The sequence below is a fragment of the Condylura cristata genome, unplaced genomic scaffold, assembly GCF_000260355.1.
Source record: "Condylura cristata isolate star-nosed mole 26May11 unplaced genomic scaffold, ConCri1.0 scaffold00001, whole genome shotgun sequence".
Lineage (NCBI taxonomy): Eukaryota > Metazoa > Chordata > Mammalia > Eulipotyphla > Talpidae > Condylura > Condylura cristata.
Window position 1 is genome coordinate 56,595,086 of NW_004567102.1, and position 22,541 is coordinate 56,617,626.

Genomic DNA, 22,541 nt, shown 5'->3' on the forward strand with positions numbered 1-22,541 from the left:
ATTTATAGGAAAAGATCATTTACACCTACAGTCTTCATTCTAGATGCAGCATATCCAGGGGACCAGAAAAAACTAAAATGTCAGACTCTAAAAACTAAGATTATCAATCACTATCCAATTTTTATTTGTTTATGTTTATGAAAGACCTTTGGAATCAAAGTGTTTTTTGTTTGTTTGTTTTCCAGAATTATCCCTGGACTACAAATTTACAAGGTTCTCTTCAAACAATTCAAAAATGGCTGGCTACTACCCAAACCCTCCATTAGTCTTATCAAAGGAAACATCAAAAACCAAATAAATGATCTTTACTAACAAGTGAAGAGAAGAAACGTATATGCAGCAAATGTACTGTAAAGATTTTAATTTTTAAAAAATACTGTAAGATGCTTTATAGGAACAAATTCTTAATGAAAATTCACTAAGAAACTGATCTTTTTCTATCTCTTCTTTCATACAGTTCATCTCCACCCCCACCCCCCAATTCTGATACTAAAATCTTGGTATCTTAGAGCAAAAAAGAACCTTATTAATATTTTCTATACCAGTAGTTCTGAGATTAAAATTCACTTGAGTTATATACTCATACATACATACCCATATATTTATATACATACATACATACACACACTTACATAAACATGCCCAGCCTAGTGGTTCCCAAAGTGTGGTCCCTATACTACTAATATAGCATCACCTAAAATCCCAATAGAAATGTAATTTGGAAGGGTAGCCTCGGAAATACAGATTCTGAAACAGAGAATGTAACCATAGTACACAGTCTGTTAATAATCCTGTGGTTGATACTAAAGTTTAAGAACCACTGGCTAGGCCATATCTTCCAGAGATTGGCTTCATTGGTCTGGAAATAGTCGAGTGTTGACATTTTCATATGCCCCAGGGAAATGCAGCCAGAACTGAAAACACCTGGTGTCCCTTCAACTCATAGCCAAGCACACTGAGTCCAGTGAGATTAAATGATTTTTCCAGGTTATCAGGTTTCTTGTTTTTAAAAAACAATAAAGAGAAATGATTTCTTTGCAACCACACAGCCAGTATGCAACTGAGATGATACGAGAAGCCAACAATTTCAGTCTCCACTGTTAATCAATTAGGCATTCACCCTCTAATAATTTTGAAAGCTGTTTCTTTTTCATTCATTTTAATTTTTCATTCATTTGTACCCATTTTTTTTCTCAGTGGGTAAAAATAATTGGTTCTCAGAGTGAAAAAGAGTAATTGAATGAGTTGTGGTCTTTCAGGCTTAACTTAGTGCAGAAAAATCATTTTCCTTAGTATTATTTTTTCTCATTAAAGAGGAATGTATGCATATATACTAATTAGGGTTCCATTTAATTTTTCCTCTTGGGAGGTGACAGTGGGAAAATTACTAAGGTTTATAATGCTGCAATCCAAGATTATTGTGGTCTATGTGCTTTGTACAGTCATGTTAGTAGCTATTTGTTGCAAACTGTTTGGAACCAGATAATGTTTACAATATAAACATGGCTACTCTTTATGCTATAATATCACTCTGTCCCTCCTGGACAATCTCTTAAAATATACTTGTCATTGTCTTTCTTTTATATGGATTAAATCAGAGTAGCTAGCATATTGATGCATGAAATGAAAAAAATATTTTGTCAAGAGTTTTAAAATCTAAAATAATCCCAGATATTGTGGGGATGAGTATCTCAGGATAGGTAAATAGTTAATGAAGTTTCTTCCTTAAAGTCAGTTGCTTTATTTGACATTTTCTAGTAACAATATGAGGGTGTCTTTGAAGTTAAAATCTGAAGTCTCATTAGAATATGATAATAAGCATCAAGCTTAGGGCCAAAAAAAATGTTAAATAACTCTTATATACTTTAAATTGATCTTGGTTTCTTTTTAAAATAAAGCTATTTTTCCTTATGTGTGTTTATTTTGTCAGTGGTGAAGAATGATGAATTTTTAAATGCCTTGAAACTGCTAATGTTAATATGAAAAGCAAAAATCCAGAAATAAGAAAACTGTACTTTTTTGCCACTAAGAAATGAAAAAAATTCATCCAGATTTGATCTGTTTTTTACCAGTACCTACTCTAAGGAAGCTAAATAGGTTACCAGCTAATTTGACCTCACTTTTGTTTTTTGTTTCCCATCTTATAAAAAGAGAAAGTTTATTTCCAAGTTTGCTTCCCCCTTTCTAGCAGAGCCTGTAATTCTGATAAATGTTTATCTCTATATCTATTATACTAAAGACTTGTTAGATTTTTATGTGTCTAAAAAGTGCCAGTCTTTAAATTTTAAGAGTTAAAAACAATCATCAGTAAATGCTGCTATAGAAATTAAAAAGCTATTGGAGAAGAAAAGCTATATATTCTTTGTTATATGAAATAAGGAAGCAGAAAAATTGTATAAATATAAGACAAGTTTAATATTAGCATGCAGGCATTCATTAAATGTCTAAAGATAAATGCAAAGGAGTTGAGGTTTTCTTTGCTTACCACTGTTGATCTCATCAGCAGAGAAAAGTTCTAAAGGTATATGGTCAAATGGTTTGTCAGCATTTGGGATTTGTAATAATTAAGTTAGCAAAACTTCAGTTGTACCACATACTGCAATTTTAAATCAGTTACTCTGCATTTGTAAAGCTAAATTGAAATCAGGTGTTTCTCTAGTATCATTTACATCACATCCAACACATACACACGTACATATTACATGTACATACTTTTAGTGTATATGCATATTTGTATATAGATCATCTGTACCCGTATTTATATTTAATAAACACATAAAAGTGAATTGGTTTGAATTAAAATCAAATTCATATAATTATGTCACATAACCAACATAAAATGATATTTCAAAAACTATCTTTTTGTATATAATCACTGTATGTTAAAATCATATGGATAGCTTTTTTTTTAGTATGTTATGTTACAGTAATATTCCCTTAACCTCTTTTCAGAATCTCAAGCACGAGATTTTAATAGCTTCCTGGTTAGTGAGAGACTGGTATCTATTGGAGACTTACCTCACATACTTTGACCCAGTTTGCTGCCCACGGAAATCCTAGGAACATGATCCACTCCACATAATGTGAACTCAAAAAGGTGTCTCTTGTAGGTCTCCAGACCCAGCTTCAGAAATAATCATTTTTTAACATGATAATGAGTGCTAATAACTCCGCTCTAGGCTCCTTTATAAGGTGTGTATAATTATGAAAAGATTGGAATTCACACAGGCTAGATAATATGCTTGCTCAAAATTGCGCTATTAGTAAGGAACAGTCTGCACATGAGTCCAAGTTAACCCCCAAAATCATGCTTAGTTGATTTGACACTTAACGTCTTCCAATATTTGACCCAGAATGGGCAAATTCTCAATCTAAAATCACACTTCAGTTACTTTACAGCATGCAAGGACATATTAGAGATTAAAGATGGAGGCACAAGCTCTGCCCTAAAGTAATTTAATAATTGAGTAAAATACATTAAAATTTAAGGTAGAACTTACACCTAAAAGAGTAAGAGAACCAAGAATCACCTTAAGTCCTAAAATGTATAATGGTCTGTTTCTCTTGGAAATTACATATGCTAAAGTCATCAGTAAGCAAATCTACTCTTCAAATTCAGGTTCATTTTGAATACCCTCACAGGTGCTGAAGAAACCAAAATGGAGGAGTGATAAAAACTGGTCCAATTAACCTTGGGTGAGAGGTGGGCTAACTGGGCTTGTAGAGTTGAGGTAAACTGCTTGACAATCAGGTTCTTATATAATGCACCTGTTCTCATTTAAGTAAATAAATAGGTATTAGCTTTGGTATACTTCCCTGGTAAAGGTCAAAGATTTTCAAAGCTTAAAAAGGAGCAATAAATTGTACCTGTTAAAAACAATCACCAGGACCCCCCCACCCCCACCCGCTGTGGTGCAAAGGGTTAGGATACTACACTGCAAGCTAGCCACAGCTGCCCTGGAGGTGACCCGACCTGCCTGCTGCTCCCCTCAGCAGTGTACCTCGTAAATAGGTCTGTTCTAACTCTGGTGAATCCTCTCACCGTCCCTGCACCTCTCGCCTGTACCCTAGCTCTGTATACATAAATAAATAAATCTTTAAAAAAAAAAAATCACCACACTGAAATTTTAAAATTTCAACAATCTGTAATGATAGGGATTCCTATATTAAGTGAATAAAAGTACCCTTTTCAGACCATTCATGGGTAGACTAAAAATAACCATGAACTGAGACCTGAATACTCAAGTACATCTTTTGTTTTATTTTTAATGCCAAATTTAGTACAGATGGCTGATACAGTTGAATTAGAAAACGTCTTTATGACTTGCATCTTAGGCAGTTTACTTCAACTTTCTGAGCCTCTTGCTCAACTATACAAATAGATGATTATACTTGTGAGGAGTATGTTGGTAACATGATAAACATGTACTTCAGATATCATGTACTTCAGATATCATGGAATGTGTATCAGATGTGCAAGGCTCAAATTGAGGCCTCATGGGGCAGGCAACTTTGTTTTGAATGATTAAACTGGATTGAAGGCAACTTATCAGATGGAGGTAAACTAAAAACAGGCAGCAGACTAAATGTGGAGGAAAAGGAAGACTGAATAAAGATCAGAGAAATCTTTTTGCCTATCTAGCCTCAAATGAAAGTCCAAAAATGGGAAAGAATACCCACGGAGATTCTGTTAAGTAGGGACCAGGGAAATTATGAAGTATATCACTGTTACAGGAAAGATGCCTGAGCAGGTTTATAATAATACTTTTTTAGTGAACTTTGGGAAACTAAAGTTTCCCAAATTATTAAGAGAAACACAAATAATTTGGAGACCAATGTACAGGAAAATTTGGGTTTAGAATTAAGGGGGAGAAATGACAGTGCAGGAGAGAAACCAAATGGTGAAAACTACAAAATGTCTCATTGGAATTTAAATCTCTAAGGAAAAACCGCATTAATCTGCAACAGGTGAAAGGCACCAGCTATTAGAAAAATGAGTAATATTGCCTGGACTAAAGCGAATAATAACCTGAGGGCAACAAAAAAAGACATTTTCTGATTGTGTCCACAATAGGGTAAGAAATAATGCTTAAAAAGGTCACTGACAGTATAGACATCAATCACTAAAATGAAAAGGTAAATAACCAACTTAAGAATTTAAAGTTAAGATGTGCCTAGAGCTCACAAAAGAAAGCTGCAAATTTTCTAGGCCTAAAAAAAAAAAGAAAAGACGTCAGCAAATAGAGATTGCAGAGTAAGAATTGCATTAAGAATCAATTCTCTAACTCATACCAGTACTTTTAGGCCATCTATGCCAACTTTGTACTTTAATGGTGAAAATATGTGGTCATTTATTTTCACAGATATTATAGCCCATAGTAGTCCTACTACAGAGAATGGACAAGTCTTTACTTACTAAATATTCATGTAATGAAAATAGCTGTTGAACAGCAAAATGAATGCTTAGTAACTGAAGTTGTGATGTCTGATATTTGTGTCTAGATATTGTATTAGTCATAACTCTATCCTATGTACTAATATTGCTACAAGATAATTTAAGTATCATTTATAGAATATGATTAATTCTTCCAAAAACTCAAATTAATTTTAAGAAAACAAAAAAATGAGTCATAATGAGTGGAGAACATTTTTCCACTCACTGAAAAGAGTATATATTAACAAAAATCAATTTATAGTGCATAAATTTACTCCTAATTTATAGTGCATAAATTTACTCCTAAGTCTAAAATGGTTGTAAAAGAAAAACTTTTTGCCAAGCAAAAAGTCCTGGAAGGTTTAGTGACCATAGTCTTTATTTTTTTATATCGTCAAGGACTTAATTGTGATTACCGGGTAACTAATTAGCATAGACAACACAGAGAAAACTTCACTTACTCATTCACTTATTTATTTATATATTTATTTTGGTGAAAACAAACACAGCAGAGTGACAGACTTTATTTTCCTTCAAGCACACAGGAGAAGACAAAAGTACTAACAATCTTGTTTAAATTCGACAAAGCAATTCTACAGGTACTTACACTGGTTAGGAACATTATCAAGTACATTACCACTAGGACAAGGAATATCAAGAAAGACAACAGTTAGGTCTTCCTTTGTGAGATTACTTCCACAAGACACAGCAACAATTTGCAAAATTTCGGACTCTTTAAAGATCACATTATTGAAATTGTTTCTAAGAATAGAGCTATATATGAAGAGACCAGAACAAGCTGATAAAATAGTCACAGAAGGCTTCATACTACACAGGAAACAAGTTTGATATTTTGCACACATTCTCAATTACAAGCAAAAAGCAGGCCTGTAAATGCCCATTCTGCTAGCAAGCAAAAATGAAGGAATAGGAGTTTACTCAAGCACAGTGAAATAAAGAGCATATACCACTTATCTTGTATATATAAAAGGTCACTCTTAGAATAACCTAGAGAGAGAGAAAAAAAAACATCCAGACTGCATTTTTTTTGGATACAAAAATTTACTGGCAATTTAAGGAGTTAAGTAAAAGAAATCCCTTCTCCACATATCCTTTTAAATATCAACCACTTTGATTCTCCCACCATTTCTAGGAAAATACTCAGAGATCTTCCCTTTCACCCTTGAACCTGCAGGGTTCCAGACCTTTCTGTCTGCCTTTCCAAGCCCGCTCCTCAGCAGGCTCTTCTCTGTTTGTAAGCTTCTAATCTCCCCAGACTACAGCATCTTCCCCACTGCTCTCCCAAGGTCTCCCAAGTCCTGAGGGAGCTAGGCTCAAGGTCTAGAAAAGAGAAAGGGGATGGGCACGTAATCCTCACCCAACACACATCTCCACAAGAGCCCTGAAAGCATTACTGTCCCAACTACTGCAACTCATCCTGGAAATCCACAGACACCACACAAGCTTTTACTCCATTCCCCTGAGGTTTGGCATCTCCTATGAGGTTTAGCGTCTCCCACAATGCAGCCTGCTTCTTCATTTGTTGGATGGAAGCAAGGGGAACTGGGAACGCTGAAGACTTAGTACCAAAAGACCTGGCAATAGGATGGAAGTCCCTAGGATATCAAGTTGGTAATGAAAGTGGACAAAGAATTGACCCAAAATGCTGCCATAGGGTTATTTCTAAGTGGTCCAAGCCCTCCCTCCCCACCCCATCCCACCCAAAAAAAAAAAAAGAATTTCCATCTTTAGAAAAGTGGAGAGAAACCAACAACCTGCTCTGGCTCTGTCTTGACCCTTTCGCTGTGAGGCCTTTCTATTTCTCCTCCCAGTTCTCAAACTAAAACGAACAAAAACATGTTTTGCTAAGGGAAAGGGAATAGGTGGGTTTGTCAAAGATGGTCTAAAAGAACAATATCCTATACTAACAAGTCCTTCAATCGCCCTTTGAAACATTTAGACCTTGCTATAGGAAATGGGATGGAGGCATGAAGCAGAAGAGGACAATACAAGATCCTGAGATCTTGAAGCCTACTGTAAATACCTTCCTCTGGACACAATCAAGGAAAGAGCAAAATTAAACAAAAAAGCTGCTTTGCCAGTTTTAACTTTGTTGGCAAGCAGTAACTAGCTCAATGAGAGGGAGGAGTTAGTACTTTTGGAAGGGGAAGGGGCATGGAGGGAGAGAAGAGAGGGTGAGAGGGGAAAAAGGAGCAGAAAAAATCAGACAGAGGCATAACAAGTCTCACAGACCATAGAGACCTCTCCCTTGGTGCCCCCAGCCTGGCAAGTTCATCAGGTTCAAAAGGGACTGGGAAGGGTTTAAGAAGGGGATGCCTAAGGAAGTTGCCTAGACAAGGTAAGGGTTGGTGGCTGGGGTTCAGAAAGGATAATTGCTGTTAAAGACCCCCTTTCTAGTCTTGCTTTGAGCACAGCCACCTATGACTACAGCCAACTGGGCTTCTGGGTTACCATGGAGGGTTGGGGGAAGGGGAGATAGGAGGGAAGGGGATCTGTAAGCACCGAAGAGTTTAAGTCCACAGATAGTTCTAAAGATTCAGGCAGTGATTCTGCACAAAGTTCATCCAAGAAAACAAGAGCAGGTTGGGTGGGCCACAGAACAGGCCTTAATACTCACCAATATCTGGTCATGATGCAGAGTGACCAAAGAAACAGGCCATTGTACTGACAAAGAACATAGGTAACCTCTCATCTGTTACTTCATTCACACCCAGCAACCACCCACCAGCCATCTGTTTATTCTGCCAATAACCAGAGGGGCCCAGAAAGGCAGTTGGAACACAGTTATGGTAGCCTGGAAATGTCCGATTTGGGTTGATAGCTGGCATCATCTATACATCAGCCTCATCTTGCAGCGATGAAATTCAAAGAGATTGCCATAGAATACCTGGGCACCAAGATCACAGCCAGAATAAAGTATGAAGCCCAGTTAGTCATTTGCAAAGATGTATAAGCTTCTTTTGGTAGATAACCACTTAAAGAACGGAGAGAAGACCACAGTCACAGATAGAATCCCAGGCATGCAAAGGAAGGCGGTGCATATCTACAGGATCATGGGCTTGGCTTAGAAGCAGTGGAAGGCCATGCATTTGGTACACGTAATACAATGCAGAGCAGAATGAAGGCCCAGAGGAAGAAGAGACTGGCATATAAAGGATAATCTAGCAAATGACTGTTGAAGATTGAGAAGACTTGAAGAACCAAAGTACAAAACAATGCAGTGCCAAGAGAAAGCAGATGAAGACTGCATGCTGTTGGCCAAGCATGGGTCCAAGAGGAGGTGGTAAGGAAACTTGTGCAGAACCTTCACACAGAGGCAGCAGTTAACCAGACTGGAACCTGAAGGATCTGGGGCTCTCCACTGGCTGCCTTGCTGGATCTCGTATTCCTCTTCGAGGACCTTCACCCATCAGGTAGTATTGCAGAGGATTGGGCCACAGTTCTGCTTTGATAATCTCAGCAATCCTGTCGAATTCTAGAAGGCTGTGGTCTGAGAACCAGTTGAAGAAACTGGGGATAGTGTTTCCTTCCCGATTCCTGTGGATATGGGCCTGGGGGTCTTGGCCCCGGTGCCAACGTATTGGAGTGGAAAGAGACACTACCCTACCGGAGGACCTGCGCTCATATTCCTTGACGAGCCCCTCATTTCGGAAATAGGGATTGCTCTGAAAGATGAACTTGAACTTGCAGCCTGCTCTGGGGTGTTTAAGCTCCTCCACCTCCAAATTGATCATGTACCTCATCATGTCTTCATCTTGGCCACTGATCATTGGTGACAGCTGGGGGTGGTTCCGAAAGGCAGTGACCCAGAAACCGGGGATGTTTTGGATAATGAAACTTCTGCGCTGCATATGGAGCCTTCTCATGCGGCCAAACTTACGCTCCAACTGAAGAAAAGCCCTGTCAGCCTGGGCATTCACGTTTGACAGCTCCTGATCGATGGCCTCTAGTGAGTCCATGCAGTTATTGATCTTCGGGGCCCTAGCCCGAGACTCCTCTTTCAATCCTCCTATCACCTTCTTTTCCTTCTGTATCATCTTCTTTCCCTCCACCACCTCCTCAGCTCCTCCCTCCTTTTCCAGTGCTGCTGAGACTGCGCACTTTTTTGTAGTCATTTCCTTGGACTTCGCCCTAGGCATCAAATGAGACCCCAAGCCCCCAGCGCCACAGGCTTCTAGCGCTTTCTCCCCAGCAGGGCAGCGAGGCTCTCTACGCTGACAGCCATTTTCCTGACTATTGTCAGTGACCACCGAGGCGGCGGCAGAGGCTACCTCCAGGCCCTCGGTGGGAGGTGGAGCCTCTTTCTGCACCGCTTTGCTGGCTGCACGGCCGCGAATCCCAGCAACTCGGATGCGGAGCACGGGGCCACCACTGGCGGGGTCCCTGGGTGCGCCTCCCTCCGCGGTGGTCCCCAAAGTGCCCTCACCTGTGTCCGCCATCTCTTGTGTCACCTCGGTTTCCTCGCCCTGGCACTGGTTTAGGTCTGCATATCCCGGGGCATGCTCTGGAGTAATCTGCCCGCAGGCTTTCAGGTCAGGGACGCAGTTATCTTCATCCCCATCGCCGCTCATTTTGGGAGAAGTCAGACCTGCAGAGAGAGCGTCTCTTGTCCTCTGCAGAAACTGCGCTCCGCCCCTCGCACCACCCCTATTTCCCTCTCCTGGCGGACGCTGCCATAGCAACCAGTGACGTCACCGAGGTGGTGCCTTATCCCCACGCGAGAAGTCGCTGAGTCTCGCGATTACAGTCGACCGCCAGAGCTGTTCCTTTGTCTTTGTGCTTCGAGGTCTTGTGAATTTCGTCGTTCTGGAAAGATTTGTTTTCATTCCTGGATGCAGACCGCACGCAAGCATGTGAGAACTGTGTTAATGTGAATTTTAAGGGTACTAAGTGAGTTTCTAAGAGGCATAAACTGAGTTTGCCCCAAAAAGATAAGAAAGGTTATTATTCGTGTATATCAGTTGGCTCATAGAACTTCACGTGTAGCAGAGGGATTCAGGTCTTTCTTTATGTATGGATTCATAGCTATTCCCAAATATCTGGAGGAGCAGAGCTTAATTTTTAAGAAAAAATTAAGTGTTGCTTTTTTAAATGTGCCATTTTTAAAACGAGCACCTGCAAGGTAAACGTATCTCATCTTAACAATATATAATGAAGCATTTCTTTAATCTGCCTCACAGATTTAAAAGTTTATATATTTGGCTCAACATAGATGTAGAAATATTTCGCTACACTTAAGTAGTGAAATGTATTTTTCCTACTTAAATGTGACCGTCTTACCCACCCGACCACACACACACACACACACACACACACACGCATGCGCGTGCAAATTTACCTTGTAACCCTTACTGGAAGACGTAATTTCAAGAGATTTTAAAATTACGTGCATCATATACTGCACGTAATTATAAATTAACTTGTTTTATAATCTTAATCTAAAAAATTTCTGCTTTATAATTGTGGGCATGAAGCCAGCCAGAATTTGCTCCTGTGATAATTGATTGAAGGGTTGAAGCATCAGTCAACTGCAGTCGACTAAAGGATTAGTTAAGGTATTTTTCGTATTATTTAAAATGTTAATGTTAAAATACTTTTTTATTCAGGACAGCTTATACAATTCATTTAATAGTGATGTCACTATGCTGAAATAGGAATATACTGGTGTTAATCTTTAGACAAGTGCAAGCACAAAGGAAAATTTTATTTTGCATATTTATGTTTAATTTCTTAGGTGAATATTAGAAAAACAATTCTGACTGCAACTCCTTGTATCAGAAATTCCATTCCAGAGCAGATTATAATCACTTTCAAATAAGTCAAAAGAATATCTAACGAGATGAATTAAGTAAAAAGAATTTAGGGAAAAAAAACAAAACAGCACATACAATAGATTGAGACTCCTAGGAGGGAAGTAGTGAGGGCTGAGTGAGGTACTGATGGGAAGGTGCTGCAGCATTACAGAACAACAACCTGTCCTGAAGCTTTGTAACTTAGCTTAGGAAGGTTTTCCAGAGAATTCATAAACAATTAAGATATGTCTTTGTACTACTAAAGGACAGAATATCCAGACAGCTGCCACAAGGTGCAGAGTATTCACTTCCCAGACTACAAAATTGTTTTTTTTCTCCCCTCTTCCTTGTTTCTTTTAATAGATCCTATTGTTGCCTTGATGGAGTGAAATTAGCCTATTTGTCCTCCTCTTAAACAAATAGCATGCAGTAATTGATTTTTTCTTTGACTCTCAAATTTTCCTGAAGAACCTTTCCACTATTGAAGGCTTAATTCCCTTGGATTATAATTTACTAAACCAATGTGTAGAGAAAAAAAAAAAATGCTAAATGAAAAATTGCTTTGTCATGCAGGGGGGAAATAGTTTGTTTTTTCAGAAAATTTTGTTTGCAAAGTTGACAGAAAATTATGTAAGACTACTACCAGTTGACTTTTTTCTCATTTTATATACTAATTTTTTTAAAGATTTGTATCTCCAATACTTTTATATACTAATTTTTTTAAAGATTTGTATCTCCAATACTTGTCCTCATCTATGATTATTCCTCTCAGCAAAATCATTAATCACTAACAAGTTTTTTCCTTTAAAACTCCATTCAAGCCTATCTGTGTAGATTGCACTAGATGGTTTTTTTTTTTTAAATAATAGTTTATTTTTACATCATTTTGTGCCTTTTTCCATCTCAGTTGTAATCCCCATGGGCCTACCAAATCACCCATGTGCCATCACCAAATCACCGATGTGCCATCACCTTAGTCCAGTTCACTTCTACCCCCCCTCCGCCCATTTTTGATCCCATTCCCCACTCCACCCCTGTGAAATGTCTCTGGTATATAGTTGTTCATTATTATTATCACTTTGTCCCCTGGTTCTTTATACTCCTGCTATGAGTGAAACCATCCAGTATTTTTCCTTTTCTTTCTGGCTTATTTCACTTAGCATGATCCCTTCCAGCTCCATCCATGTTGCTGCAAAAGGCATGTGTTTATCTTTTTTGATTGTTAAATAATACTCCATTGTGTATGTGTACCACATTTTTTTAATCCAATCATCTACTTTTGGGCATTTGGGTTGATTCCATGTCTTTCCTATTGTAAATGAAGCAGCAATAAACATGGGGGTGCAGGTGTCTTTTTTAATCAGTGTTTTTGTATCTTTCAGGTAGACACCTAGGAGTGGGGTTGTTGGGTCATATGGAAGCTCCATTTTTAGCAGTTTGAGAAACCTCCAAACAGTTTTCCATAGTGGTTGTACTAGTTTGCATTCTACCAGCAGTGCAGGAGAGTTCCTTTTTCTCTACATCCTTGCCAACATTTGTTGTTGCTATACACTAAGTGTTTTATTAACATAGACCCAAAAAGCAGAGATATTAACCACCCATTGACAGACGTATATTAATTGGCAAATTGCCTCCTCTTGTTTATGTACAACTTAATATTCTGATAGTTCTCTGAATTTCTATAGCTGTTATGGCCTTTCCAAAATCTACTTTAGTACCTGTGCACCCTGTTCTTTAACTCTTAGTTATTTGATAACAGATCATACACTTCTTCCCTGCTAGACAAGGTTGACTGTGTAGAGGTCCTTCTTTCTTAGCATCTACCATAGGATAGCCCAGTAACTATCTCATAGAAGATTTTAATAAAACGGTGATTTAATTGAAATTTTTAAAAGCTTTTACCAAAATACAGGTATGCCCAGATGGTATTTCATTTTTAGTTGGGTAGTTAACATAATATAGTTACGAGTTAAATATTTTGCATTTTTCAATATTGGAACATAGGTTATTTTTGCCCACAACAAAACATGTTCTGTTAACAATACATCTCACTACATAGGAAATAATAGATAAATAACTTATGATTCTATGGGAAAATATACACAGAAAATACCATTAAAATTTTAAGAGCTAATTTTCTTTGCTGCTGGACAGCAAAAAAGTGTAAGTATGTATGCATATTTATACAGAAACATAAATACGTAGTCAAAACTGGTGAATTTACTAAAATGTAAATACTGAAATAGCCATTATTTTATTTGTTTGTAACTTTCTCTTGTATTCTTATTTTATTCATCAGTGGTTTTCCTTATTTCAGTAAGCATTATTAGAACTTGTTTATATTCCTTCTTCAGTTAACTAGTCTGTCGGTTTTATATTTTTTCCCCAGGGTTGGGTTTTGTTTTGGTATATTCTTCTTTCACTTTTTGTTTAAAACTATATATATTATTTCTGTGGCTTGAGCCAATCAACTTCTTTAACTTGATTTGTTGCCCGTATGTTCAGACCATAGGTTGCAGCATATAACCCTAGGTCCTTTGCCCAGGACAGATATCTCCACCTACTCAGATGTGTGGAGCCCTAGTGCTGACCCAAGGTAGGAGCTAGGGAACAGGAGGTGAAGAGGCTGTTGCTAGACTTGTAGGAGAGTTCAAGCCTCTATATGGGCTATAACTGCTCCCCCTGAGGGAGGAGGTGTGCAGCTACTATCCTTAGGCCAGTTTTTCAATCAGAGTTTTGCTACTGTAAGGGATAATAACACTGATCCCTCAGCTGCATTCCAGCTCTGGCCTGAGGTTCTGCAAATAGTATGCTCCCCAGGGGTTCAGGCAGGAGCAGAGTAATCTGGAAACTGCAGTTTGAACTGCTGATAAGTCACTTTCATTAGCCATTACAGGTAGGAGAGTGGCAAGCTGTTTCACAGGCTCTGTGGGCACCATCAAATTGCTTCCCTTGCAGACCTCTCAGTACATTCTTGAGATTGTGACCCAAGGAGGGATCTTCAGCTGGGTTTATTCCTAGCAACTTCCAGGAACAGAACTTTTCCTTGTGCACAAGCTCTAGCTGCCAGGACTATGGTGTTTTAAATTCCAACTAGAAGCAGTAAAGACCAGGGTTGAAAGTAATATTAGTCATGGACCCCAGTGATGTGGGAAGGTATTTCACACAATACAGGAACCAGTTGTAGAGAGGAGCCAATCAGGTGAGGGAGTGCCAGTAGACCTCATTTGTTCCTAACAATTTTCCACTATCTGAGTCTTCCCAAAGGTTCAGACTTCACCTACCTACATCTAGGTGTGGTAGGCCCAAGATGATTTTCACTACTTTGGGGAAGGCTGCTCCTAATATTAAGGACTGTCCATCACCTCTGATCCCCCTTAGCAGAGGTGGTGGTGGTTTCATCTGGCCATATCTTCTTGGTTGAAGCCTTATCTTTGGCACCCACGCTTGCCAGTGTCTACCTGTCCCCCCAGTGCTAGGCTGTAGATCTCTACTCCCCAGAGTCCTATTCTCTGAAAAAAGGCCCCTTCAGTTCCCAGCACCTGGTTGTCTGTGTGCCCCCATCTAATACAGTCTGCATTACAAGGGCCTCATATCACAGTGTTCCCACTTTTTCTTGGGTCATGCAGCCCTGATGATGTTCAAATGAAATTGTTAGAATTTTTCCTGCCCTTTGTGTTATTTTTCCCTGTTAAAAAAAAAAAAAAAAAAACAGGGCCTTCCCTGGTGGCGCAGCGGGTTAAAGCACAGCACAAAGAAGCCTAAGCCACCTCCGCATGAGTTCGATTCCCCGCCTGCCCCGGAGGAGATCCACATGGCGAGGCAGACTTCTCCTGACCCGCCCACTGCTCCCCTCAGCAGTGTACTTTGTCGATCTGCCTGTTCTGCTCCCCACTCTGTCTCTGGTGAATCCTCTCACCCTCCGCATCTCTAGCCTGTACCCCAGTTCTGTACGAATAAATAAATAAATTAATTAATTAAAAAAAACATTGTCCAATTATACAGTATTTTGCAGGGGCTGTTGTCTTTGTTTTTCTCTTGATTACATGGGGAGAAAATGAAGCCAATGGGCTTTCCTATTTTACCATCTTGCTGCAACTCACCCTTATGGTTTTAGAGGAAAAGCTTTACTTTTCACCACTGAATATAAATGATGAACTTTTAAAGATACTTTATTTTGTTGAAAAAATTTCCTTCTCAGGCTGCTCCCTGGTGGCACAGTGCATTGAGACAGAGCTATAGAGCTATCCACAGCCACTGTAGCAAGTCAGAAGTTGGATCCCCCACCTGGGAGGTCACCCACGTAGTTTAGCAGACCCCTACTGAGCCTCCTGCTGCTCCCCTCAGCAGTGTGTTTCAGCACATCTGCTCCCCACTCTGTCTCTGGTGAATCCTCACCCCCCACATCTCTGGCCTGTACCCCAGCTCTTGTATGTGCATAAATCTTTAAAAAATTCTTCCTTATATTATCAAATCATCATTGCACCTCAGTAATAAATACCATTTGGTTGTTGAAAAGGAAAAATACTTGGTTTTTCTACTCTGACCTCATTCACACACTACCATAATGTGTAGAGGTTCCACACCAAGCAATATCCAGTTCTCTGGTGGGCACCAACTAGGTGTCTGTAGGGTAAATGGAAGTGGTCAGATTATTTTCTGCCCTCCCACATCAATGCTTGGCCCCTGTGGTCTTACATGCGCACCTGATGGCGGCACCTGGAGTATAGTATGGGCATGTGTAAGTGGGCACACCTGAGATGAGAGACAGCCTAAAGGGCAGCATCACAGCACTGGGAATAGCAGAGGCTGGGAGGCAGCGGAATGGCCAAGAGGAAAGAGCGTATAGGGATTCGCAAGGTGCCCAAGTTGCTGTCTCCCTGCTGGCCACTGCATACGTACTATTAGAAAGCCTATGGATGATGCCAAGGGCTCCAAGATTCACTTTTAATCTGCCTGAACTGATGATGAAACTGCCAGCCTGAGGTAGTTGTGGAACAGTGTCCTACAATTTAACTCAGTTCAGACACTGCCTGGAAGTAGCATCCGGACCCAGTGTTAAGGGCTCAACCCCACAGAATAAGCCCCACTTCAGTTGCCAGCTGTAAAGTCCAGGTTGTCACCTGTGCTTCTGATTGACCAACTTTTAAGTTTCCATTCTCCCTTCTTGGGTTCAGTTATTTGCTGGGGTGGCTCAGGCAACAGAGGAAAATAGTTTACTAGATTGTTTTATTGTGAGGATACAATTCAGAACAGCCATTTAGAGATGATGCATCGTTCAAGGTATGGGGCGGGGACAAGGTATAGAGCTACAGTGCCCTCTCTAATGTGTCTTCCAGCAAGTCCACTTGTTCATTAACCCAGAAACTCTGAACAATCTGTTAGGTTTTTATGAAGGCTTCAAGACAGAGGTGGTGTTAAATCACTGCTAATAGTGAAAACTCCAGCTCCTCTCCCTTCCCAGGGCTTGAGGCTAAAAACTCCACTCTGAAATCCCCTGGTAACCAGCCCTATCCTTAGCTTAATTCCAATATGGTTGAAAATCAACAAAAATCAGCTTTAATTTGTATGGCTTAGGACATTCCAAGTATTTAAGGAGTTCTGTGCCAGGAATTGGGAGGAAGACCCAATCATAATACATTAGTGAATTAAATGCACTAGTATTTTCTTGAAGATATTTGCACCTATATCCAGGATATTGGTCTGGAATTTTCTTTTGCTGTACCCTTGTTTAGCTTTGGCTTCTGTATAATGCTGGCCTCATAAAATGAGCTGGAAGTGGTCCCTTGTCAGAATTTTGGAAGAGCTTGAAAAGGATTAGCATTAATTAATTGTTTTAACTGATTGATAGAATTCACTGGGTCCTGGGCTAGTCTTTGTTGTGAGAACTTGCTTAATGGATATTTGTTGGTTAGAAAAAAAGCCCCAAGGAATAGAATACTCTTTTAAGTGGTAATACATTCTTTTAAGAAATATTTCCATCATCAAAATTCTTCAAAATTCCATCATTCAGAATTATTCCTTGTGCTGTAGGAGAGAACATGGACACCAATAATTTTGAGTCAAAGTGATTAAGGTTATTACTATGTAACTAAGATTTATTATCTAAATGGAAAAATCATTAGGCTAACAAAACCTGTTTCATTCATAATTTACTTTTATGTATATCCATGAATGATATATAAATATATGTATATTTAAAGTCTAAAAGCCTTTAAAAGAAAAAAATTTGTCTGGAGTGTAGGCCAGAGGTACAGGCAGGGGAGGCCTTGTGTGTGAGAGGATTCACCAGAAACAAAGTGGGGAGCAGAACAGGCAGATCTACTGAAATACACTGCAGAGAGGAGCAGCTGGTGAGACAGGAGAGGTCTGTTAGGTTCCCCTGGCCAGGGGATTGAATTCATGCCTTCAATGGCTGAAGTTCATAGAACTAAGATTTAGTCCTTTGCACCACCAAGGAGGCCCACTAAAGAAAAATTTGTAGAAAACCTTGTGCCAGAGTTCAATGAGCAGTTGTTTTCATTAGTCTTAGTTAATGGTGTATCTTTCAATCATTGTTTCTAGAGTAGGTATATGACTTTTTAAAATGCAGTGTATTAAAACAGTACAAAAATATTATGTTTTCATCTATAAAGTAGTGCCAGGTTCTGGGCTTTTAAAAAAATAGATTTTTCATCTACATGAATATTTACCACTGATTCATTATTTTATAGAGTACATCCCTTCACAATGCAGGATTTCTAGCATCCCTACTGCCACTAATGAATGCCAGGGCATTTCATATTCATTGAAATAAACAAAATTACTCACCAATTCCCATACACCCATTGAGAATCAGTTTTAAATACATAAGGATGTGGTATTTCCACTCCTAGTCACTAGAGGGAGGAAGTGGTCTTTAAGACGATATTGTGGCTCCTTTGCCTTTGGTGTTCAAGTTTAAACTACTCTGAAGGAGAATATTTATAGCCATTTTATAGATTATACATCCATTAAAAGAATTAGCAGCATGCAATTTATAGGGTATGTTTGGTGATCTAGATATTAATATTGAATCACAACCTTTTTCACTTAGGATATAACTGATGCAAAGTTTTCTCAGACAAACTTAATTTGGCAGTTATGTCTCCCTATAATAATGTTGAGCAAAAAACTGTAATGACCTTGCTCTCCCCAATCATAAGGGAAATCTAAAATGAGGATCCTGATCCTAATGATCTAACACCCTTATACTGGGTGTGATGGTTAAATTTATATGCCAAGCTGACTGGTCCAGATTAAATATATTATTTCTGAGTATGTCTGTGTAGTTGTTTCATTATGAGATTAGCATTTAAATTGGTGAGCTCAGGACAGGGTATGACCTCCCCAGAAAGTTTGGGCCTAAGTATAACAAAAAAGTAGAGGAAGGAGGAATTTAATGTTTTTGCTTCTGAACTGGGACATCAATAGACTCCTGTCCTTGGACTTGCACCATCAGCTCCCCTGGTTCTCTGGCTTTGAGACTCCGATTGGTATTACACTATAGCCAGCATTCCTGATTTACTAGTTTGCAGACAGCAGATCATAGGACTTCTCAACCTCCATAGGAGGAGCCAACTCCTTGTATCTCTTCCTGTTGACTCTGTTTCACAGTAGAGTCTGAAATAAACTGGGAAAAGACAGACATTAGAAGACAGGTCATCACTTCAGATCTTGTTCCACTTAATAGCTATCAGTTTGAGCTGATCACTTCTCTGAACCACAGTTTTCTCATCTATAAAATGAACTTAATAAAGACTTACTTTAAGGAAGTCCATGAAGATGAAATGAGATGCGTAAAGTCCATTTATCCCAATGGATTTGGAATAAATAGAAGCTGACTTGGCAATTTTGAAATTATTTTTATATTAAGATTTACCTACACTGGGCTTCCCTAGTGGTGCAGGGGGTAAAGACAGAGGTATCAAGCAATTGCCAGCCACTGCAGCACGAGTTCGATCCCCAGCCTGCCAGGGAGCTAACCCAAATGGTGCAGATCTCTTCTGTCTCACCTGCTAAGCCCCTCAACAGTATATTTCAGTAGATTTGCCTGTTATGCTCCCCTCTCTGACTCTGGTGAATCCTCCCACCCAACCTCCACTTCTGGCCTATACCTCAGTTCTTGTATGTATAAATAAATTTTTCTTCAGTTTTACCTAAACTAATTAAACTGTAGTGCAGGTAATCAATGTCAAATACTGTTATGAAACTATAAGTGTATAGAAGCTCAAAGGTAAAACATATTTATAAAGAAAAAAGCAGTAAGGTCCTCCCTAGTGATGCAACAAGTTAAAGCACAGCACTATGAAGCTATCGCAGCCACTGCAGCACGAGTTTGATCCCTGGCCAGTGGGGTGACCCACATGGTGTGGCAGACCTCTCCTGTCTAGGCCCGCTGCTCCCCTCAGCAGTGAACTTTGTGGATCTGCCTGTTCTACAGTGTACCCTGCCTCTGGTGAATCCTCTCACTGTTCCTTTACTTCTGGCCTATACCCCAGTTCTTTATGCATAGATATATATATTTTTTAAGGTCAATTAACAAAATTATTAATAACATTTTGGTCTTTAATTTTTAAGATTTATTTATTAATGGATAAAAGAACTAGGGCATAGGCCAGAGGAATAGGGAGGTAAAGAAGATTCACCGGAGACAGAGTGGATAGCAGAAGAGGCAGACTGACTGAAATACACTGCTGAAGGGAGCAGTGTGAGAGAGAAGAGGTCTGCACAATGTGGGTTAGCTAACTGGCTGGAAATTGAACTCTTGTTGCATTGGCTGCTTGCTTGATAGCGCTGAGAACAGGACTTGCCCTGTAACAAATGGTTCAGACAAAAACAACAGTAAGGTGGCAAAGATTAAATATTTAGATTTAATATTTTAACAGTATTAATAATTTCAAGAAAATGTAGCTGAACTCAAACTGGATATATATGGTGATTGAAGAGCAGGCCTCATTTTCTTATACAAAGCTGCCATGAACTTTCAAAATCTGAAGTTTGATGAAATGAAGACTTGGAAATAGTCCTCTCTTATATTTACATGCTCATGTGTATGAATGATTTTCAGTTGCTGGGATTTTCAATAATACCAACGTTAACTCCACCAGTGGACTTCAGCCTCTGGCATTTATTGAAACCAAGATCTCAGTAACATCTTAACCACATTTTTAGAAGTGTCCACATGAATCCCAAAATAAATTTGCTTCTAGATATGCAGTTCATTTGGGGCAATGTTTAATCTATGCAGAGAACTGTGTGAAATAACCCATCACTGAGAACTCTTCACAATGTGCTTCCTATTTATTACATCCTATAATGTCCAATTATAAAATATATTGTAGTTACTACCTTAAAAGGAATTGATAGAAACTACCAATTGGCCTTTACCTGCACTTTTTTATTTTTAAAAAAATGTATATATTTATTTATTCATACAGAACTGGGGTACAGGCCAGAGATGTGGAGGGTGAGAGGATTCACCAGAGACAGAGTGGAGAGCAGACCAGGCAGATTGGCGAAGTACACTGCTGAGGGGAGCAGTAGGCGGGTCAGGAGAGGTCTGCTGGGCCATGTGGATCTCCTCCAGGGCAGGCGGGGATCGAACTCATGCTGAAGTGACTTAAGCTTCTCAGTGCTGTGCTTTAACCTACTGTGCCACCAGGGAGGGCCCTTTACCTGCACTTTTGTAGTTTTAACAGGTTTTTGTTTTTGATGACTAAACCAAACAATGTATATGATTTAAGTGTGTCTCCAACTATTTTGGAAAATTTCAAACTCACAGAACTTGACAGTAATATTAATACTGCCTTCATTAAAGCAAGAGTGGTCAACAGAAGAAAACAAAAGATCACTAAGAAGTCATTTCCTTCTTAGATAAGGGAATTTGAAAGACAAAGTACATTTGTACTTATGGACAGCAAATGGCAGAAATGAACACTTTTCTAACCTACCAGCCTGGAGAAGACATCTTAATTCCTAAAGACATGTGACATGAGCTTGCTTATGCCCTATGACAAAGTTAAAGATACACACACACACACACACACACACACACACACATCTGGACTAGGTAATATATGGATCCATAGTTGATGGGAAAACTGCATTCTAAAAAAAAATGTCCCTCTGAAAGAAAAGTTCAGGGGAGTAAGAATCTTTAACAGTGGCCCAGCTGCATGCCAATTAATAATCATCTAAATGTGAATAGGGTAAAAGAATTAGCCTAGTTTAATAGAATAGAAATTAATACATGTAATTGGTTGGACACAATAAGGAGAAGGGTAACTCAGCCCATGAATGCTTTAGAACTTAAGGGTTTGGTAAATTATGATCCTATTAGGAGTAAAAAGGGTAATACTGCAAATGTTTTCTCAGGATCCACTTAAAAGCATTATGAAACCCATTCTGTTATTTGGGGGCTGTTTTGTTCAGTCCTGGTATCAGACTGTTGGCATGACTCTTACTTAACTAGCATCAAGAATAAATGAGGAACACTGAAGGAAAATAGCTGCTTGGTGGAAAGAATATACTATTTTAAAAGAGCTTTTTTTGTGTGTGGAATCAGGCTAATTCCATATTGCATGATTGCATAGGTCAAAATATGGAGCAGAGGTGCTGAGAGCTTATTCTATGTCAGGCCCTTTGAAATTATTTTGAGGCAGAAAATTTCAAAAAGTGTCTATCAGGCTACTTTAGAAAACCTGAATATCTATTTTTGGCTTCATTTTTCCAAAAAAGATCAGCATTTAACTTCTTGAGAAGAGAACAGAAGAATGTATATTCTCTGAAATGAGTCTAAGAAAAGGTTAGTCATTATTCTCAAACTTCAAATGTATCTGACTTTGGGTCTGCTTTGGTTTGAAGCAGAGCCCATTAGGACTTTCAAGCTCCCAAACTGTTTATAAGGAGCAGTTAGGATAGATGATTTGTCTGGATGTAAATAAATGAGAAATTTTAAGAGAGGAAGCTAAGTGAAAATTATTTACTGATTACATGCCACTCAGTGTGACTGACATTTTTGCAATCTATTCTTTATACTTAGAATCTGTTAGCAAGGGCCTGGCACATAGCAAGTTCCAGATGTTTTTTTCCAAATATATCCTGGATCAATATAACTTAAGAGGTTTTATCATCCCTGCATTATAGATAAAGTAGTTTAGGCTCAGAATGTATCCATTTTGGATAGTGCACTAAGGAATATTGTAAAGCTGTGATTTAATCTCAAAGCTAGTGTGTCTTCCCTAACTTTTGTGGTCACTAAAAGTCGTAAAGTA

General features: G+C 38.9%; 3 protein-coding genes across 4 annotated transcripts in view; 2 read left to right on the forward strand and 1 right to left on the reverse strand.

The window, feature by feature from the left end:
- NT5DC1 (5'-nucleotidase domain containing 1) overlaps nucleotides 1-1,902 on the forward strand; it is a 100,965-nt gene extending 99,063 nt beyond the window's left edge. The window contains exon 12 of one of the 2 annotated variants that reach the window (XM_012723982.1): nucleotides 186-1,902. In XM_012723982.1, coding sequence (XP_012579436.1) covers nucleotides 186-298 — 113 coding nt within the window. In that variant the 3' untranslated portion in view covers nucleotides 299-1,902. The remainder of the gene's footprint in view (nucleotides 1-185) is intronic. The other variant, XM_004674089.2, reaches the window with a different exon arrangement.
- A 3,990-nt stretch (nucleotides 1,903-5,892) lies between these two features.
- TSPYL4 (TSPY-like 4) lies at nucleotides 5,893-10,088 on the reverse strand. Its single transcript, XM_012723079.1, has one exon. It carries the CDS (start codon nucleotides 10,024-10,026, stop codon nucleotides 8,779-8,781), a length of 1,248 nt encoding a protein of 415 aa, XP_012578533.1. The 5' UTR covers nucleotides 10,027-10,088; the 3' UTR covers nucleotides 5,893-8,778.
- An 864-nt stretch (nucleotides 10,089-10,952) lies between these two features.
- The window catches only part of DSE (dermatan sulfate epimerase), a 137,035-nt gene continuing 125,446 nt past the window's right edge, over nucleotides 10,953-22,541 (forward strand). The window contains exon 1 of the mRNA XM_012722196.1: nucleotides 10,953-11,010. The gene's annotated coding sequence lies outside the window, so the exon portion shown is untranslated. The remainder of the gene's footprint in view (nucleotides 11,011-22,541) is intronic.